The 22,928-nt window shown below is 36.1% G+C and overlaps 1 protein-coding gene across 1 annotated transcript in view; it reads left to right on the top strand.

Annotated features, from left to right (window-relative positions):
- The window catches only part of LOC109375177 (catenin alpha-2-like), a 264,518-nt gene that overhangs the window by 111,477 nt on the left and 130,113 nt on the right, over positions 1 to 22,928 (top strand). The window contains exon 3 of the mRNA XM_019630408.1: positions 9,594 to 9,746. Coding sequence (XP_019485953.1) covers positions 9,594 to 9,746 — 153 coding nt within the window. The remainder of the gene's footprint in view (positions 1 to 9,593; positions 9,747 to 22,928) is intronic.

Here is a 22,928-nt window from a genome sequence, read left to right as displayed (position 1 = left end):
GGGGCAAGCACTATGGGCAGTCTATATGAAGTGTACCTGGCGTATAAGACGACCTCCCACTTGGAGGCATATTTTTCAGGGCCAAAAAATCGTCTTATACGCCGGCAAATACGGTATTCAATTTTTATTATGCAAACACTCTTATAACCACTACCCAGGTAAAGAACTAGAATTCTGCCATCTCCCTAGAAATGCCTCTGTCTGCATCTTGCCTCCCTCCAAAAGTAACTACTATCCTGACATTTAGAGTGTTGACTTTCTTAATTTTCTTTGTGGTTCTATCAACCTAATTTGCACCTTCAGATGATATAGTGTACTGTTGCCCACATGTTGGGATACGTCTTTTAGTTTCATTGTATCTCTTCCCTCCCATCCCTTTTGTTTTGCTTATAATCCATCTGTTGAACCCAGAGGGTTTGTACTGTAAATTTTCCACAGTTCGCATTTTACTGATTAGATGTTAGCAATGAAGTGACGGATATGTTTCTGTTCTCTGTATTTTTGCAAATGACCAGGGAGGCCCAGAGCCTCTACCAGTTTCAGGTTTGATCCTTTAATGACACTATATTTGCAGATGTGCTATTTCATCAGAAGACATAAAATGTCTAGCACTCTCTCTCTCTCCCTCTCTCCCTCTCTCTCTCTCTCTTATTATTATTATTGTTGTTGTTGTTGTTGTTGTTGTTGTGATGTTTTCAACCACTGATGTTTACTGCCTAGATTTTTAAATTCCAAAAAGTTTGCAAAATGGTGATATTCTATCATTTTGTTTTCATTTATGAAGTGGAATAAGTTTATAAACAGATATTTTCCTCATTATAAAGAATTTCAGTTCCCACAGGAAAGGTAATATATAGTCTTGATATTTTCAAGTTAAATTCCTCAGTTCCTTATTATCTTGTGAAGATGACCAATGATTTTTCTTTCTTTTTCTTTAGTCACTATAAAGTCATGAATTTAAACATATTTGATGGGTTTCAATCCACTGGATTTTTTTTTTATTCTTTGTGAAGCTTACATTGCCTAGTCATACACCAAGTGGAAGCTTCAGGAGTTATTTTTACCTGACCCCTATTAGTCTTTGGTAGCTCTACTATTTGGTATAAACAAGATATTTCAAGCTTATTTATGTAGTTCCAGCTTCCAAGAACCTGGAATCACCCATTTCTCCAAGAAACCTTGGAATTAGTGGAAAATTGTATTTCAAGATGTTCATTTCTACTGGACTGGCCATTGTTTTCAGGCCTTTTCTTTGGACAAAATGGGAAATTGTATGTGTGTGCTTGTGTATGTGTCTGTGTGTACATATATGCATATAGGTGTGTGTGTATATGTATATATAAAACTTATGTAATATACATAATATAAAATTTATATATTTATATATTATTTATTTTTCAGGAAAATTTTCATGATTTATGGTTTTTCGTATTTGTTCTGTTTTTTTACTTTGTTTTTCTTTTTCAGGTATCTCTGGTAGCCGTATATTGAATTTTCTTTGCCTATCTTCAGTATGTGTCACCTTTTCTCAAATTCATTTTTATCTTGTAAAAACATTTTCTTTTGGATTTAAATTTTTTCTTTTCTCTTTTTATTTCTGTTAAGGTATTTTCTAGCTGTGTTTATTTATTCATATTTAGTCCTTTTTTAAATCATTTTTCTTGTATTCATAATTCTTTCTTGAGTTTTATCACCTCATTCTACAATCTTTTTTCTAATTTATATTATTCTCTCATATCTTATGCCATTTTCTTAGTGTATTTTAATTTACTTTAGTAGATTGCAGTTTTAATCTGTTTTACAGGTACCTCTTTCCAGCGTGCTTGCAGTGTGTGTAGGGGTGATACTATATTTCTATTCTCATTTTTTTATGTAGTAACTTTATATGAATTTTGAGCTTGATAATTTTAAGTTGTATGTTTTCACATAAAATCAATCTTCCTGAAAATTTAGAAAGAGGTTTGATGCAGGTAGCTCTTCTAGCTTCACAAATCTGGCTTCTGCAATTTTTGTATAATGTTAAAAAGTATGGGTAGTTCCATTTTCAGTTTTTTGAGGAACATGCATACTGTTTTCCACAGTGGCTGCACCAATCTGCAATCCCACCAACAGTGCACGAGGGTTCCCTTTTCTCCACATGGGAAGGGGGAAAGCATGGGGGAGAAGGTGAAGGGATTAGAAAGTGCAAATTAGTAGACACAATATAGTCATGGGGATATGAATTATAGTATGGGGAATATAATCAACAATGTTGTAAAGGTTATGTAGGGTGCCAGATGGGTACTGGACTTATCAGGGGGATCACTTCATAGACTGTGTAGATGCCTAACCACTGTGCTGTACACCTGAAGCTGAAGTAGAATAATATTGTATGTCAACTATAATTAAATATATATCAGGGATGCCAAAAAAATGTATAAAGTGGACACTTTGGTCAACATTGCTCAAGCAGTAGTTTGCCATAATCAAAAGTGTCTGGATGCTGGTTTTAACCACTTTGAGCACCTCTTGTAACTACAGAAGCCAAACGTGACTTGTGTTCATCTTTTGTTATTGGTATATATTGAGCATTACAATCTTAGTACAGTTTTCCTTTCTTAAAATGTGTATACGTTTTTTTGGCACCCTCTGTATATATGTAGTCATGGGAGGTGGAGCATAGCATAAGGAAGATAGTCAATGGTATTGTAACAGTTATATAAGAGGGGTAGTAGCTTGGGGGAGGGAAGTTATCACTTTGTCAGGGGTATAAATGTCTAACTTTTATGTTGCTTTATACACCTGAAACTAATTAAAAAAAAAAGTATGGTGGCTTGGTTGGTGAGATAACATGGCTCTGCTCATCTCCCCCACTTTATCTGAACCTCTTTTTTTTCTTTTATCGATGTTATTGCTGTCAAGTTCAATTTGGTTGCACTCCCAATGGTTTCTTCTTTATGTGGGGTTCTGTCCTGGAAGAGTGCTGTGGCAGGTCAGTTTCAAGTGGTCACAGCACTGCTCCCTTCAGATCTTATAACTGTGGGCTCTGCCACCTGCTACTTTATGATTGTAGGAAAGTTATTTAGTTTTTCTAAGTTCCACCTTCTTCATTGGAAAAACTGGTATAAGAATAATCTCTATCTTGTAGTGTTGATGTGGAGATTAAATGATGTATAAAGATCTTAGTTGAGTACTTGGCTGCTTGTATATACATGGAGTATATGAACTCACCAATAGCCAATTTTATTCCTGATCAGTAATTTAGCACACATTGCCAAATGAGTAGCTAATTTATGTTAACTTTCCATAGGCTTTATTATATTTTATTTTTTTTATTTTATTTTTTTTGGCTTTATTATATTTTATATGGTGAAATGTCAAACCCAATTCAGAGGCAAACCAAACTAAGTTATACATACACACATGCATAATGCGAAAAGGAACTGAAGTTTGTCCAAAGTTCTTCTTCTGACCAATAATAAATGTGTATGTATCGACCTATCAAAGGATTTGCCTGAATACTCCTGAATAGGTATGGGAAACATACACATCGTTTATCATCTTCTCTTGTGTTTATTTACATTTGGGTGTTTTCTCCCAGTACACATTTGGACAATTATGTACAAAGCAGCACTGAGATGATTTTTCAGGTACAGTTTAATTTCATTTTCATGCATCTACCCTGCTTCTGATTTTAACAATGTGGTTAAAATGTATAATTATGCATTGTTAGAAATTTGGGTCTTTTATTCTTACTTATCTTGAAGAATAATTTTAAGTACTTCTTTGTGGAGCACAGCAGTTGTATCATCATAGCACCTAGGGAGAAACATTTCTGAGGTTGTTAAATATTTTATGTTTCCACCTCTATTAAATACAAACAATGTATCTAGGAAGGGCAGGAGACCGCAAAGGGGTAAGGTTCTAGTGAATTCAAGACCCAACTCTTCATCTAAAGTTCTCCCTGCTTTGTTTGATGCCTAGATTGACCCTTTTTCTAAAGAGTCTGAGTCCTTAAACTTATCACAGTTTAAAACTTCTTGGAGACATTAGGACCAATGAAGCATGAGAAAGTCCATTGATAGGAGAGGGCCTCTAGTGTTTTGAGCTACACGCCTATCTGCAACTTTTAAGTTGACATATAACACTCAGAGTCATCCATTAGTCATCTCTATTTTCTTTTGTTTCTAACTTTTAAAAATTTACTTTTCGATTACCATTGATATACAATATTTTATTAGTTTCAGGTATACAAAACAACATAGTGATTAGACAGTTATATACCTGACAAAGTGACAACCCCAGTAAGCCTATTAACCATCTGACATTTTACATAGTTATTACAGTATTATTGATTATGTTCCCTATGCTGTACTTTACAACCCTGTGACTATTTTAAAATTATACTTGACATTCAATATTATTTCATATTAGTTTTAGATGTACAGTGTAGTGGTTAGACATTTATATAATTTATGCAGTGACCCCCTGGTAAGTCTAGTACCTATCTGACCTATACATAGTTTTCACAATATCATCGACTATATTTCCTATCTATATTCCCCATACTGTACTTTACATCCCTGTGACTATTTTGTAACTACCATTTTGTACTTCTTAATCCCTTCACCTTCTCAGCCCTACAACGCCCCGCTCAACCATCAGTTTGTTCTCTGTATCTTTGGGTCTGTTTCTGTTTTGTTTGTTCATTTATTTTGTTCTTTATACTTCATATATAAGGGAAGTCATATGGTATTTGTCTTTCTCAATCTGACTTATTTCATTTAGCAAAATACCCTTTAGGTCCACAAAATTTGTCACAAATGGTAAGATTTCATTCTTTTTGATGCCAGAATAATATTCCACTATATGTATACATATATGTATAGAGAGATATCTATATCTATAGATATAGATATAAATATCTATATCTATAGATATCTATAGATATCTATAGATATCTATAGATATATATATCGCATCTAATTTACCCAGATGTCTGTTGATGGGCATTTAGGTTGTTTCCATATCTTCGCTATTGTGAATAGCACTTCAGTGAACATAGGGGTGCATATATCTTTTCAAATTAGTGTTTTGGATTTCTTCATATAAATACCCAGACATAGAGTTGCTGGATCATAAGGTAGTTCTATTTTTTAATTTTTTGGGAAATTTCTAAACTATTTTCTATAGTGACTGCACCAATTTGCAGTCCCACAAACAGTGCACAAGTGTTCCCTTTTCTACACATCCTCGCCAACACTTATTGTTTGTTTATTTATTGATGATAATCATTCTGCCAGGGGTGAAGTGGTATTGCATTGTGGTTTTAATTTGCATTTCTCTGATGATTATTGATGTTGCCCATCTTCTCATATGTCTATTGGCCATCTGTATGTCCTCTTTGGAGAAATGACTTTTCAGGTCCTTAGCCCATTTTTTAATTGGATTTTTTTTGTTTTTTTGGTGTTGAGTTATATGAGTTCTTTATAAATTTTGGATAATAGGCCCTTAGCAGATGTATCATTGGCAAATATCTTTTCCCATTCAGTAGGATTTCTTTTCAGTTTGTTGATAGTTTCCTTTGCTGTACAAAACCTTTTCAGTTTGATGTAGTCCCATTTATTTATTTTTTCTTTTGTTTCCCTTGCCCAGGGAGATAGATATATCAGAAACAAATATTGCTAAGGGTAATGTCGGAAACTTTACTGTCTATGTTTTCTTCTAGGAGTTTTATGTTTTGGGGTCTTACATTTGAATTTTTAATCCATTTTGAGTTATATATGGTATATGAAAGTTGTCCAATTCATTTTTGTTTTGAATGCATCTGTCCAGTTTTTCCCAGCACCATTTATGGAACAGACTGTCTTTACCCCATTATATATTCTTGTCTCCTTTGTCATACATGAAATGCCTATATAGGTGCTGGTTTATTTCTGGGCTCTCTATTCTGTTTCATTGATCTATGTGTCTGTTTTTACACCAAAACACTGCTGTTTTGATTACTATAGCTTTGTAATGCAGTTTGATACCAGGTAGCATGATACCTCCAACTTTCTTCTTCTTTCTCAAGATTTCTGTGGTTATTTGGGGTCTTTTATGGTACCATATAAATCTTAGGATTATTTGTTCTAGTTCCATAAAAAGTGCCATTGGTATTTTGATAGGGATTGCACTGAATCTATAGATTGATTTGGGTAGTATGGGCATTTTAACTATATTAATTCTCGCTATCCATGAGCATGATATATGCTTTTATTTATTTGCATTCTCTTTAATTTCTCTCTTCAATGTCTTATAATTTTCCAAGTACAAGTCTTTTACTTCCTCAGTTAAATTTATCCCTAGGTGTTTTATTTTATATTTTTGATGGGATTGTTTTCTGAATTTCTCTTTCTAATAGTTTGTTATTGGTGTATAAAAATACAACCAATGTTTTAATATTAATTTTGTATCCTGTTACTTTACTGAATTCATTTATCAGTTCTAATTGTTTTTTGGTGGAATATTGGGGATTCTCTATAGATAGCATAATGCAAATAATAACAGTTGTACTTCTTCCTTTCCAATTTGGGTGTCTTTTATTTATTTTTCTTGTCTGAATGATGTGACTAGGGCTTCCAGTACTATGTTGAATAAAAGTGATGAAAGTGGACATCCTTGTTTTGTTCTTGATCTTAAGGAATGCTTTTAGCTTTTCACCACTGAGTATGTTAGCTGTGGGTTTGTTATTAATGGCCTTTATTTATTTTTTTTTCCTAGCTGAGCCATGCTGCTACCTGTTGGCAGCTGTTGGCAGCTCAGCTCAGGCTGGGAATCTAACCGGCGAACCTGTTGCTCAGAGCTCACACTCTTGAATGTGCTCTTAACCAACTGAGCCACTCGGCCAGCCATAAATGGCGTTTATTATGTTGTGATAAATTCCCTTTATTCCTATATTGCTGAGAGTTTTTATCATAAATGAATGATGGATTTTGTCAAATGATTCTTCTGCATCTATTGATATGATCATATGATTTTATCTTTCATTTTGTTTATGTGGTGTATCACATTAATTGATTTGCATATATTGAAACAACCTTGCATCCCAAGAATAAGTCCCACTTGATCATGGCTTATGATCTATTTAATATATTGCTGAATTTGGTTTGCTAATATTTTGTTGAGCTTTTCTGCATTTATGTTTATCAGGGATATTGGTATATATATATATATATATATATATATATATATATATATATATATATATATATATATATATATCTTGTAATGCCTTTGTCTGGTTTTGGAATCAGGGTAATTGTCGCCTCGTAGAATGAGATTTGGAGCCTTCCCTCCTCTTGAATTTTTTGAATAGTTTGAGAAAAGGTGTTAATTCTCCTTTGAATGTTTAATAAAATTTACCTGTGAAGCCATCTGGTCTAGGACTTTTGTTTTTTGGGGAGTTTTCTGATTACTGATTCCATTTCACTAGCGGTAATCATTGATTCAGATTTTCTGTTCCTTTTCATTTTAGTCTTGGAAGATTGTATGTTTCTAGCAGTTTATCCATCTCTTCTAGATTACCCAATTCGTTGGTATATAATTGCTCATAGTATTTTCTTATTATTATTATTATGTTTTTTTGTATTTTTGTGGTTCCCATTGTCATTTCACTTTCGTTTCTGATTTAATTTATTTTGGTCTTCTCTCTTTTTTTTCTTGATGAATCTGGTTAAAGATTTATAAGTTTGGTTTATCTTTTCATAGAATCAGCTCTTGGTTTTATTGATATTTTGTATTTTTTTAGACTGTATTTTATATATTTCCACACTGATCTTTACTATTTCCTTCCCTCTACTCACTTTGGGCTTTGTGTGCTGTTCTGTTTCCAGTTTCTTTAAGTGTAAAATTAGATTGTTTAGTTGAGATTTTTCTTGTTTCTCATGGTGAGCCTGTATTGCTTTCACTGTACCATAGAGTTACGGTCATTGTGTTTTTGTATTTATTTCTCTCAGGGTACCTTTTGATTTCTTCCTTGATCTCATTGCTAACCCATTAATTATTTAGTAGCATTCAGCCTCCATGTGTTTGTGTGATTTTTAGGGTGTTTGTTTGTTTGTTTGTTTGTTTTCTGTAATTGATTTCTGGTTTCATACCATTATGGTTACTGAGGACACTTGATATGATTTTAGTCTTCTTGAATTTATCAAAACTTGTTTTGTGACCTAATATGTGGTCTGTCCTGGGAAAGTTCCATGTGCACTTGAAAAGAATGTTTATTCTGCATCTTTGGGGTAGAATGCCATTAAAATGTCAATTTTATCACCTAGTCTACTGTGTCATTTAAGTCTGCTGTTTTCTTTTTGATTTTCTGTCTAGAAGATCTGCCCATTGGTGCCAATGGGGTGTTAAAGTCCCCTACTATGATTGTATTACTGTTGATCTATCCCTTTATGTTGTTCAATATTTGCTTTATATATTTAGGAGCTCCCATGTTGGGTGCATAGATGTTTACTAGGGTTATAGCCTTCTGTTGGATTGATCCTATTATCATTATGTCATCTCCTTCTTTGTCTCTTACTATAGTCATCATTTTAAAGTCTGTTTTGTCTGATGTAAGTATTGCTACTTCAGCTTTGTTTTTTTATCATTTTCATTTGCATGAAGTGTATTTTTCCATCCTTTTACTTTCACGTTATGTGTGTCTTCCTATCTGAAGTGTGTCTCTTGTAGATAGCATATATATGGGTCTTGTTTTCTTATCTATTAAGCTACCCTATGTCTTTTGATTGGAGCATTTAATCCATTTACATTTAAAGTGATTATTGATAGATACATAGTTATTGCCATTGTATTATTGATATTTTTTTATCTTTTTTACCCTCCTTCTTCTTCTTAAAGAAGTCCCTTTAACATTTTTGGTAATACTTTCTTGGTGGTAATGAATTCCTTTAGCTTTTCCTTGTCTGGAAAACATTTATCCCCTGCTTCAATTTTAAATGATAGCTCTGCTGGGTAAAGTAGTCTTGGTTGTAGGTCCTTTCTTTTTATCACTTTGAACATTTTGTCCCAGTCCCTTCTGGCATGCAAAGTGTCTGTTGAGAAATCAACTGATAGTCTTATATGAGCTCCCTTGTAAGTAACTAGTTGTCTTTCTCTTGTTGCTTTTAAGATTTTCTCTTTGTCTTCAGCCTTTGCGATTTTAATTATGATGTGTCTTGGTGTTGGCATCTTTATGTTCTTCTTTTTGTGACTCTCTGCACTGCCAGTTATAAAATTAGTCACAGGGATGTAATAATATACAGCATAGGGAACATAGGAAATAATATCGCAATAACTGTGATGGGTACTATACTTACTGTGGTGATCACTTCATAAGGTATATAAATGTCTAATGACTACATTGTACACCTCAAGCTAACATAATATTGTATGTCAACTATACTTAAAAAAACAAATTTTAAAAAAAGATACTTGTAAGATTATTTTAATGGAATGATAGCTGGGCATTGTTTAGAAAAACTCTTTACTCCTGGGCAGTAGTTTAATCCATATTGTCAAATGAGTAATTGGCTCAACTAGACAATTCTGTTCCTTAATTCTGTGTGTTTTTGTTTTTGTTTTTACTATAGCTTCGGAAAGCAGTGATGGATCACATATCTGATTCTTTCTTGGAAACCAACGTCCCTTTGCTAGTTCTCATCGAGGCTGCAAAGAGTGGGAATGAAAAAGAAGTGAAGGAATATGCCCAGGTTTTCCGTGAACATGCCAACAAGTTGGTGGAGGTAAGTCAGGAGAGGCCTGAAGACTAGAATTAATCCACAGGTGTAATCTCTCCACATGGTTGTGGGAGTTTCAAAAGATAGCCCTTTTGTGGTTTTACCAGAGAAATAACATCCTGGAACCTTGCTTTCCTTTACCTCCTGAGGACTCCACCCCTTGCAAAGGAAACAGGTTATCAGGAGTCTCTTTTCTCTATCCCACATGCTAAATATGATCTGGAACATGCCTGTTCATTTTCCGGAACAATAGGCAGAGTCTGAAACAGAAGTAGAAGGAATATTCCAAAGTGCTGAATTTAAGGGAGTGGAAACTGCCAAATGGAGGTTTAAACTGCTCCCTTTCTTCCTTCATACTCTCTTTCCACTCTACCAACCTAACATAGCTTAGCTCTTCACATTATGAGCTTGTGAAAGAAAAATTCCACTTCCCCCAAGAGATGTTTAGATTCCTGCTGAAGGATCTTGGGGCACTAGTAGGAGTGTAAGTTCAGGGTCAGAAGTATATTTTATGTGTTAGAGAAATCTGTGGGAGTTGTTTTATAAATGCAAAATTGTGCTGTGTAATATTGAAAAACCATTTTTTTAAGGGAAACAAAATAAAAGTGAAATGGTTACCATGCTGCCTGAATCTAGGAGCTGAAAAGCAACAGCTCTTGGCAAAGGTTGCATTTAGTAACGTGCAGCTAAACAGAAAATTAGAGATGTTAAACAGGAAATGTGTGTGCTAAAGGAAAAAAGCACAGGAGAACAAGGATCCTGGCAAATTTAGGAAATGTTTGTCACAACCTGGTTAAAACTTTTGCAGGCTCTGAGCACTTAACAAAACAACTACAACACCTACAACAAACGTCTGGTATATCCCCACTTTAATTCAAAATAAAATAAAATTGCTCAAAATGACAGACAACTTAAAGTAAGCTAAAAGCAATACTTTTGTTTTCCATTTAGAATGGAAAATTTAAGTTCTGAATAAGTTCACCAAATGTGAAATCCTCTCCATTTTTCTCGGAGTGAGTAATAGGGTTGTGTTCCAATTTAATTGTGCCCTAATCATCTGTTTAGTTTCCTCTTCAGTTACCCCAGCACTGCTATTACCTCTGGGGCTGAAGACATCCAGGCAGCAGGAAGTCCTGCATTAGGTGCAAAGGAAGCCCCAGGTCTTAAAGGACACGGGCTGAGCCATCACCCAGGGCAGCAGTCAACTAATTGAGTCCAAAGTAATGGAACCTCTGAACTTCTAACCACGCGACTCCAGCCTAGAGCTAAAACTAGGGCCATAGTTTTGATATCAAGTCAGTCTTTCTGGCTCTGCCCCCACCTATGGGCCAAGGACTCCCATCACCGCATACATTCCACCCATATTTTCTGAGAGTTCACTTGGCCATTGAAGAATCCAAGGTCTTTCTAAGGTTTTCCTTGAAAGTCCTGGCCACTTCCATGTCTTGAGAAAGAGAAGGTGAAGAAGGAGCCTGGGGGGAGGGCTCAAGAGAGAGGAAGAGGAGGAAAAGAAATAATACCAAATGAATGCTACTAAATATTCATATGTAATAAAATAATAGTATTAACATACAGATAATAGTATTAACATACAGATAACATTTATATACTTACAATAGTTATAAGATACTTGCAAAATTTATAGAAAATGTTAATTAATTGTGTGTTATGGGCACTGTAGATGAAGAAAGGGACATATGTTTAAAGTTGTGTGATAAGCATCTCCTACTTTCAGTCCTGTCAGCGTTTTTCTGTAGTTCTGTATATAGCCTCATTGACCGATAATACTTAAAGTTCAAACTTGACACCCTGGACACATTCACCATTTTGCCTTGTCCCATTCATACGTTTCACTGTAGGAGAATCCAACCACTATGAGTGATCCTTGATAGTCAAATTGTGGCAGACACAGAAGGCTCGGGTCCAATAGAGCCCACATTCCAGAAAGTTGCTGCTTTGCCCCCCTTAGTTATTCCCTTCATTACACATTGTGGCAAGGGGTGGGGTGGGGTCACTGCAGCCAGCAGAATTTCAGAACGTCGTCATGCCCAGGAGATGTAAGGGCTAGAATGCAGACTGGCCTGTTTGATTAGAGAGGAATTAGAACCAAAGGAATTTTTGTAGCTTACAAGTGCCTCATTGCTGATGCAGACATGTGAAAAAACTTGGAGCTGAGAGTTTTTCTAATTTTGAAAGTGTCTCTGTGGATTTGAGCACCTTTGTGGATCTAAATAGTTGTGTTTGTAATATGAAAAAAAAATTTGATATATTGATTTTATATCCATTGACCTTGATAAATTCACTTACTAATTCCAAAAGTTTGACTGTATTCTTTAGGAGTTTTTATGTACATAATCACGTTGTCTGTGAATGATGACAACTGTATTTCTTCTTTTCCAATCCTTATTATCTTGTTTTTTCCTCTCATTATTGCACTAGCCAGACCTTCAGTACAATGTTGTTGTAATAAATATTTTTGTAATTTACAGATCCCTGTGAGAAAATTTAAATACTTTACCATTAATCACATTGTTTGTTCTAGATTTCTTGCACACAGTTGCATTAGATTATTTTAGCTCTCTTCTATTATTCCTTTGCTTAGCTTTTTTTTTAAATCATAAATTGGTGTAGAGCTGTATCAAATGCATTGCCTGCACATTTTGAGATGATTGTCTGATTTTTGTCTTTTTTATTTTCCTTTAGAGGTATTGGTATCAAAATTAGTTTTTCCCTCAAAAAATGAGTAAGAAATTAGTCCTTCTTTCTACTTTTTGGAAGTGAATTAATGTGTAAGACTGACATTATTAATTTTTAAAATATTTGGAGTAATTCACTCAGACAGCAATCTGAGGAAAAGTTTAAAAATTGCTGATGGATTTTTTTTTTTTTTTTTACTACTAAACATAAGACTTTAAATGTTCTTTTTCTTTTTGGGTTAGTTTTGGTAAGTTGTGTCCTAGGAATTTGTTATTTTCATTTAATATTCTAATTTTTTGACATAAACTTATCCATCTCTTCTTATTTTTTTAATGTGTAAGGATCTGCATTATTGTTTTTCCCCCATTCCTTATATGGCTAATTGGTGCCCTTTTTTTCTTCATTAGTTTTGCAGTAGGTTTATCAGTTTAATAATCTTTTTCTGAAACCTAGGTTTTAGCTTTGTAGGCATTTTTTGTGCTACTTTATGCTTTTATCTTTATATTTCTCTTTTCTGCTTCTAGTATAACACTATTCTTTTTCTAACTTGATGAAATTTATAATCACATCATTTATTTTTAACCTTTCTTATTTTAATAATATACTCATATGTATTTAAGGCTATAAACTTCTCCCCAAGCTATGCTTATGTTTAGTTATTTTCTACTGACCTAATTTTTAGCTCACACATCCTGTCTCCATCTGTGTACAGTATATTTGATTTATTAAGTTCATTTTATTAAAGAATTTCTAGTTGATTTTCTACAATTGATGTCAGTCTTCTAGTAAACATCATTATCAGGCTATCTTCTTTAAAAATATATTATTCATAGTTATTTTTTAAATCTAAGTCAAAGAATGCCAACATTTGGGTCAATTTTGTTTCTGTTTTGTGTTTGCCATACAGAGGGCAAACTTCACCCTCCTCCCCAAATTGGTTTGAGTTTTAAGGCTGATGATGCAACAACAGTCACCAAGAGGGTATGAACAGATTTTTTTCTCACATAATTGGACTTTCTGTGGAGGGAAGAACAGGACCCTAGCCAGCCCACTGTGGCTTCAGCAAAGAGAACAGGTGGTTTGGATTCTTATCCTGTTAGGGAGTGGGGCTAGGGTCAAGCTTTCCATGTGATGGCTGGAGTTTGAATGATTCAAACTTTCCTACTGCTACCAGAAAATGATAGGCTTTTTATATCAGCTTGCCCAGTTGTGGAGCAAGATGAAAAGGGGGAAAAACAGGGCTTGTTATCAGCCAAACTTCTAAACTGGAGTAAGATTGTTCATTGCAATTCACCCCTGAGGTTTGACTGATGACTAGAAGATGCCATGTTTCCTTTAATTGAATCTGGACTTAGGTTAGCTATTAAGGAGCTCTATGAGGCTTTCAAAATGGAGACAAACTTTATTATGGTGTTTTTTTATTATTTGATTTTTATCTTAATATTTTTTATATGCCAGGTAACTTTTGATTGAATGGCAAACATTTGTACAGAAAAACATAGAGGGTATGTGTCCTAGTCTATTCAGACTGCTATAGTAAAATACCATAGAGCGGGTGACTTATGAACAACAGAAATTTATTTCTCATAGTTCTGGAAGCTGGGAAGTCCAAGAATGTGTGTGTTGTGGTGAAAGCACTCTTCCTGGTTCACAGCTGGCACCTTCTTGCTGTGTCCTCACATAGTGGAAGGGGTGAGGGATCTCTGTCATGTCCCTTTTATAAGAGCATTAATCCCATTCATAAGGGCTCAACTTTCATGACATCAAAACCTCCCAAGGCCTCACCTCCTAGTGCCATAACATTGAGCATTAGGATTTCACCATATGAATTTTGGAGGAACACAAACATTCAGGTCATAGCAGTCTGGATAATGTTTTCTCCCTCCAGAGAGAATCCTGTCCTCTGAAGGGCAGCAGAGAGTCAGACCATCTCAATCCATCAAGGATTGAAGCAACTTGAGGATTGTTTGTAGTCTTCCTCAGGCACAGCCAGCCTTTCTTATACCCCACTTCTGTGGAATAGCCTTCCAGGGGTGCCAACAGAGGACCGGATGTGTTAGTATCCCATCTCATTTGCGAAGCATTTATTCCAATTTTTGTTTTCCCAACATGAACATGGTGAGATGGCCGTAAAGTTTGCTTTGTTTTGTTTTTTTTATGCTTTCAATTTACTTTTTTACTGTTGCTATACATAACTTAATAGACAAAGATCTTGGGAGAAAATTGGTGATCAAGCGCCAGGCTTTGAACCTAACTTTTCTATGGGACTTTAGTTCCAAGTCTTTGCTTCCTTGGCTGTTCTGGACCCGAGTCTTTGCCTCCCCAGCCTTATGAGATTGCTGCAGACTCTAACGAATTACCTTCCATTCAGCAGATATCTTATATCTGGCATCTAAGTTTTCATTTCAACATTAAGAATGAGCAAATCCCTGGGAGGAAAAGTGAAATGTGGGAAGGCGGGCTCCCCCCAATGAACATCTCTTTTTAATCTAGTCTAAGTTTTGACGTCTTTGGCTGCTGGCCAAAGCAAATTATTTTTATTTTTTATTTCTAGTTGTCCTCAGCAGGAAAGTGGGTTTTATTGGCTACTCCATGGCTGGAAGTGGAAATTCCTGAGAGAGCTGGTTTAGTAAGTCTGTGGGGGTGTTTTTGGTCTTTCTCAATATTTTTTAGTCAGAGATCTCTTTAGTCACTTGAAATATTGAGCTTCAATGCCTCAAATAAATACATGAACCATTAAAAACTGTTCTGACTGAATTGAAACAATCGTCTTCGTGGTCCATCCACTTCCTGCAATTCCTTCATGAACAGCCACCTCCTCCCACCAAACAAAACCTCACAATCCTACTAGAGTGCATTTGATCCCTGTTTGAGAACCTCTGATGGATCTCTAAGTTTCCATTGATATAAATCATAGACTTATATGTCAAAAAGTTTTGAATGAAGAATGCGCAAATATATGAAATTATCAATCTATGAATCGATGATCGTCTTAGTCTTTCAGCATTCCTTGATTATTGGATTTTTTTATAATACATTCAGGTTTACATCTATTTTTATGTTTTTGTCTTATATCTCTGTGCCATTTTGCCCCAGTTTGGTATTTGCTGTTCACGGAGATTGATGTGATGAAATGAATGGAGGGTGTTACAACTTTTCCACAACATTGTGGTGCTTCGAAAGCTCTCAACAAGGACAGTTTTAGTGCAAATAAAATATCCGTAAAATGTGAATAGGAAAAAATAATTGGGCTTTTCGTCATTCCCTTAAGAAGTGAAATGTTGAGGGTTTTCTTTCTCCATCATATTTGTAGCATTGCATAAAGACTAGGTTGAGTTGCACTAGGGTTTGTTAAGAGAATTTGACAGGTCAACTACGGTGCTTTGTGGTGTGTGATATTGGACCCTATAGAAAGTATCATTGTAGAACTGAATTTTTAAAAATTTAGTAAATTTTCCTCATCTCCAGAATCCAGCTAACTCATTCCTTCTGAGGGTCAGCTAAGGGCGCCAGGGCGGGGCCCACTAAGAGTGTGCTGAGTCGGTAGGAAGACACATGTTATATCCCTCATTCCCAAGGCTTATAGAGAAATGGAATGCAAATTGTGGCAAATCAGTAGCAAAGTAATGTGCTGTGGGTGGGATGAAGTGGGTGTAAGTTGGGGCAAACTATGCATTGCAGCAAAGAAAATAAAAGCTAATCTGGAAAACAAGATACAGAGTCAATATGGCTGTTTTCAGAGGCTTCAAATGCGATTTATTCTTTCCATTGCTTTGGTACTCAGTCAGTCTGCTTGCTCGTCTTTCTTCTCCCCTATCTCCACTAAAAACACCCTAAAGCAAGCTACCTGCTCTTGCCTGGGGAACTGCAGCATCCTGCCAACAGCCCTCTCATCTGGCCGGTTTCCCTTCAGTTCCTTCTGCACAGAGCAGGCAGAGTGAACTTCTAAAAATGCAAATCAGATTGTACAATGTATGTGACTGCAACCATTCAGAGACTTCCGATTAGTCTCAGGTTGAGGACCCACATTATAAAGACGCCTGTAAGGCTCACATGATCTAGCCCCTTCTTCAGGCTCTAGGTTCACCTACCTGTCCTCTCCCACTTCCTATGTGGCATCGGCTACACAAGGCATGTTTCATTTGCTGAATGTGCTATGTTCCCCCCAATCTAGGCCATGTTTATGTTGCCCCTTTCCTGATAGACTCCCACTCTACTCCTCCCTGTCATCTCTAATCATTGTTCAGCTTTCAGCTCAAATATCACATCCCCAAGTGAGGTTAGTTCCATGTGTTTTTCACTCTCATGGAATCTTATTTACTTTTTCTTTACTTTTTTAAAAAATTAAATTTAGTGGGGTGACAATAGTTAGTAGAATTACATAAGTATCAAGTATACAATTTTATACTACATCAGCTATATATCACATTGTGTGCTCACTGCCCAGAGTCAGTTCTACATCCATCACCATATATTTGATCCTCTTTACCCTCTTCTACCTCCCCCTTTTCTCCTTCCCTCTGTTAACTAATAAACTGTTGTCTGTGTCTATGAGTGTTTGAGTCTTTATTTGTTTGTCTTGTTTCTTTGTTGCTTTCAGTTTTATATCCCACATATGAGTGAATTCATATGGTTCTGTCTGATTTATTTCACTTAGTGTATTAATCTCAAGATCCATCCATGTTGTCGCAAATGACACTATTCCGTCTTTTTATGGCAGAGTAGTATTCCACTGTGAAGATATCTATATCTCTCTCTCTCTCTCTCTCTCTCTCTCTCTCTCTCTCTCTCTATATATATATATATATATATATATATATATATATATATCACATCTTCTTTATCCAATCATCTATGGAAGGACACTTTTTGCACTTTTTGTTGTTTCCATGTTTTGGCCACAGTAAATAAAACTGCAATGAACACTGGAGTACATATATCTTTATGGATAAATGTTTTCCAATATTTTGGGTAGATGCCCAGGAGAGGGATTGCTGAGTCATATGGAAATTCTTTTCTTAATTTTTTGAGGAATCTCCACACTGCCGTCCATAGTGGCTGCACCAATCTGCATCCCCACCAAAAATATATAAAGGTTCCTTTTTCTTCACAGCCTCTCCAACACTTGTTATTACTTGTCTTGCTGATGATAGCCATTCTAACCAATGTGAGACGATATCTCATTGTGGTTTTGATATGCATTTCCCTAATAGCTAGTGAAATTGAGCATTTTTTCATATATTTGTTGACTGTTTGTATGTTTTTTTGGGAGAAGTTTCTGTTCACGTCCTCTGCCAATTTTTTAATTGGATTGTTTGTCTTTTTATTGTTGAATTGTATGAGTTCCTTATATATTTTTGATATTAGCTCCTTATCTGAGGTGTTGTTTGCAAATATTTTCTCCCATTTGATTGGTTGCCTCTTTGTTTTGTTGATGGTTTCTTTTGCTGTGGAGAAGCTTTTTCATTTGATACAGTCCCATTCACTTATTTTAGCTTTTACCTCCCTTGCCTTTGAGGTCAAATTCATAAACTCCTCTTTGAACCCAAGGTCCATAAGTTTAGTATCTATGCTTTCTTCTATGCAGTTTATTGTTTCAGGTTTATGTTTAGGTCTTTATCCATTTTGAGTTAATCTTGGTACATGGTGACAGATAGCACCCTGGTTTCATTCTTTTGCATGTGGCTTTCCAATTTTCCCAGCACCATTTATTGAAGAGGCTTTCTTTTCTCCATTGTATGTTTTTTACTCCTTTGTTGAAAATTATTTGTCCATATTTATGTGAGTTAGTTTCTGGGTTCGCAGTTTTATTCCATTGGTCTGTGTGTCTGTTTTTCTGCCAATACCATGCTGTTTTGATTATCATTACTCTGTAGTACAAGCTGAAGTCGGGCACCATGATACCTGCAGCATTGTTTCTTTTTTCTTAGGATTGCTTTGGCTATTTGGGGTCTTCTGTGACTACATACAACTCTGATGAATTTTTTGTTCTATTTCTTTAAAAAATGCCATAGGGATTTTGATGGGGATTGCATTAAATCTATATATTGCTTTGGGTAATATGGCCATTTAACTATGTTTGATTCTTCCAATCCATGAACACGGAATGCCTTTCTATTTCTTTGTGTCTTCTTCAATTTCTCTTAAAAACATCTTATAATTTTCAGTATATAGGTCCTTCACATCCTTTTTTAAGTTTATTCCTAGGTATTTTATTCTTTTTGCTGCAATTGCAAAAGGAATTGAGTTTGTTTGTTTGTTTGTTTGTTTGTTTTTTGTTTCTGGAATTTTATTGTTAATATATAGGAATGCAATGGATTTTTGTACATTGATTTTGTAGCCGGAAACTTTGCTGTATTCATTTATTGTTTCTAATAGCTTTTACTTTCAATTTGCACACACCCAGGTCTACGACTGTATGCTATTTCTCCGGCTAAATTAGCAATTCCTTTAGCAAAGCGACCATGTCTAACTGATTGCTAACTACACCCCAACATGTAGCCGAGGGTGCAGCATATAGCAGTAATTCAGTAAACTGATATTGCCTAAAAAAGTGAATAGAATAATAAATACAGCCAGGGATATTGCCAACTTTTTGACTCTTGAGGTAATATGTTTTAATAACAAAGCTGCAGAACCTTCAACAGGTGTCTCCGATATCAGTAAAGAGTCATTGTGCTTATTTAATTCCCTCATTTACTACCAAAGATGCATTTCAAATCTGAAAAGAACTAATGTGAACTTTCACGTCCACTGAGCAGAAAAGCCTTGCTGTGTGCAGGTTCCTGAGAAGCTGAACCAACAGTCAGGACGCTCCTGAGACAGTGCCCCGGACTCTGCTGTCATTTCTCCCCCGCCCTCTGCCTCACACACATGCAGTTGTCCTTTGTTTTCAGAGGATCTGAGACAGGGAGCTGCTTCTATCTGACAAAGTAAGGACAGTGATGAGTTAGACAGCAGACTCTCCATTCTCTGCTTCATCCTCTTTACTTAGTTACTCCTGATAGCAGCGCCCCCTGCAGGGGAAGAAGTTGTATGCATTAGAATATATAAGGCTTAAAAGGAAGGAGCAAACCCTAATATTCAAAATCACTAATATGATCACCAGTGAAGCACAGACTGCCTTGGTTTCAGCCTTGAGGAAATTGCTTTTCTGAATTAATTCTTCTACTTGCACAGAAGATTCATTCAGCAACAAATATTCACTGAGCGGCTACCATGTGCTGAGAGTTGCTGGCAATATAACCATGAAAATATGAGGAAAATGTCCTGCTTTCCTGGGGCACCCATCCTGTTGGGGAAGATTGAGGAAGAGTGAGATAAATGTGTAACATGTTAGAAGGAACTGTGTGTGCAGAGTGCTGGGGGACAGAGAAGGGTGAAGGAGCAGATGAGTGCTCAGAAAAGGCTTGTCTCCTAAGGTGACTGTTAAACAGGGACCTGAAGGAAATGGAAGAATGTTCCAGACTGTGGGAACAGAAAGGGCAAAGGCCCCCAAGGCAGCAGTGTACTTGGCATGTTTGATAAAGAACAAAGGGACCAGTGTGACTGCAGCTGAGAGAGAGGAAAAATTTCAGAGATGAGATTGAGGGCTGGGTGTAAAGCTTTTATAGTTTACTCAGATATTTGAATCCGTTGAAGGCTTTGAACGAAGGCATGGCATGACTAGACTTCCATTTTGAAAGAACCACTCTACTACTATACAGAAAATGTGCAATAGAGTGACAAAAGTAGAAGGGAGATAGATAAATGTTGTTCCAATGGTCCAACAAGGGATTACTACTATGACTAGAATAGAGGCAGGGGAGGTGGGAAGAAGCGGTTGGATTTTTGGTTATATTTCCAAAGTTGAGCTGATATATTGGATGTTAGGATATGAGACAGAGAGGAGTCTGGGATGACTCGAAGTTTTGACATGCTGCGGTATTGAAATCACTTGAAACTGTTTGAAAAACATAGCCTCCACTCTCAGACTGTTTCTTGGTTGACTCTGGCTATAGCTATTTGATAATTGTAATCTTGAAAATGCTACTTTATTGTCTTGGGTTTAAATTCATATAACAGAGTTGTGTAAACTCCAGGGTCTTTGTTCAAACCACAGACCCAAAAGAAAATCAAGAAAAGCTGCAGCAGAAGCTACATTGATAGAACTAGATCTCCATGTCTTTTTGTAAAGTACAAGCGGTGCATTCCATCTTTTTCACAATGCTGCCTCCCCAATCCAGTTAATATATTTGAACTAGAACTGAATTAGTGAATTTTCTCAAATAATTGAGCCATAAGGAATCTGTAAATCATAATATTTCATGAAGAGCTGGTTTTTTCCAGCTCAAGCACATGACAAACTTACAGTAATTTTTTTTTCTGTCCTTTCACAAGGCTATATACCAATACCACTCCCCCCAAAAAAAAGTCCCTAATTCCTAAACTTTACTATATTTTATAATTCTTCCTATAGCATACAAGAAAGCATTACCAAAAGTTCAAGAGTTCGCCTTAGGCTCTTAATTATTTAAATATAAGACTAGGGTTCTCTATAAGTTCTTTATTACCTTATGTCATGATTTTGGCAACCAAAGGACGTAGCCGCTATTTTTAACTCTATTTTACAGATGAGAAAACTGAGGTTTCAGGAAGTTTCATAACTTGCCCAATGGCACACAGATAGAAGGGCAGAATTCATGCACAAGCCTAAGTATCCCAACTCCAGAGACCATGCTGTTTATCACTGTGCAAACTGCCCCTTGGGCTCTTGTCTAAGGTGTACATATAGACTTGCATCTGAGCCTTTATGTAAGTATTTAGTATTCTGCCTGGCCCCACAGTAATTGCTTGGAAATATTTCCTGTTGGTGTGATTGACAGGTGTTAAGTTCCGTTTCTCTCAAATCACATTTCAGAGAAGAGCCATATAAGTACTTTACTGTTGTCGGGTCCAAGTGTGTCAATCATGGACCGTTTTGGTGGTGAGATGCCCAAACAAAAGAAAGCACATGGCAGATGTGCCATAAATGCAGCCAGAGCCCTTTATTTATCCGAGGCTGGAGCCAGAGAGAGCGATCAAAATGGAAGCGGGGTTTATATACACACATGAACAATAGTGGCACAGTGCCAACAACACATGAAACTTACACATACAGTAAACTTGCACAATCTGTCCTGCCCAGAGGGGAGGAGCCAGACTGGCCCACCTGAGAGCTGTCAAAGCCCCCCAACGCTAGGGGGCCCCAACAGCTGGGTCCCCACAACTGTACACATCCTTGGGGGTATCATGCATTGCTGCAAGGGAATTCCTGTCCACCCTAGTGGAGTAGATTGTTCCAGGTGCTTTCTGATATTGGCATTGGGCATAAGCTAAGCTCACTTGTAGGTTCATGAATCTTCATTGGCACAGCCTGAATGGTTCAGATCTGTTCTAATTACTAAATGCCTTGACCTTTCAAGGTTGCTTGCAAATAGTGGATTCTAAGGATATTAAATATTTTCATGTCAAAGGTCTACTGAAAGTGCTGAACTGTGCACAAACTCTAAGTACTTCCAGGTTACAAATTTAATCTTTGAAACATAGTCAAAATGCAAAGTGCATGGCCATATTATATAATCAATTATTTTTTAGATGTAAGAAGGATTAGCCATTGATTTCCATGAAAATGTGATTTATTGTCATCTGGATAAAAACTTACCCCACCATTACCTACTCCCCAAGTTCACCCAATAGGTGAATTAAATACACTTATGAAGAAATATTTGGAAAAGAGGACAATTAATTATCTCGCTCATCCCTAAGAAGAAGAGGAAAGGTATCAACACTTAGCTAGTTTTCTATGCTAGATATTATAGTGATTTTCACATATTATCTCATTTATCCCTCTTAACAAGCAAGTATCCTAATCATCAATATCATAGTTTTGCAGATTAGGAAACTGAGTCCCAAGGAGACTAAAAGTAGCCTGACCAAAGTCAGCAGCTGACGGGTGAGAGCCAGGATTTAGATGCCGTAGGGTCCATGTTCTCTGTGCTATCCCATATATGCTGCCTCTTTCCTTCCTCCCATCTCCTCTCTCTCCTCTCTTGTGTGTGTGTGTGTGTGTGTGTGTGTACATTTTGTATATATTTTGTACCAGTTTACCCTCATTATAATAAAACCATAAGCCAGCAGCAGTATATTAATATTTTTTTGTCTACTCTCCAAAGTGGGGAAAGTGTAGTGTTATGTATTAAATTTTTTTCAAAGGAGTTGGGCTCTGGGCTGTAATTGTGGTGCTGCCAGATCAGACATTAAAGCCTTACATTCAGTGTTGCTGCTGCAGACAGGTAGGAAATGTTTGGTCTTTTGTTGTACAGTAGTTCCCCCTTATCTGGGGTGGGGGGCAGAATACATTATAAGACCCACAGTGGATGCCTGAAACTGAGGTTAGTACCAAACCCTATATATATATATATATATATATATATATATATATATATATATATATATATATATATATATATA

This window comes from Hipposideros armiger, unplaced genomic scaffold (assembly GCF_001890085.2).
Source record: "Hipposideros armiger isolate ML-2016 unplaced genomic scaffold, ASM189008v1 scaffold_909, whole genome shotgun sequence".
Lineage (NCBI taxonomy): Eukaryota > Metazoa > Chordata > Mammalia > Chiroptera > Hipposideridae > Hipposideros > Hipposideros armiger.
This window is presented reverse-complemented; position numbering and strand designations above follow the sequence as displayed.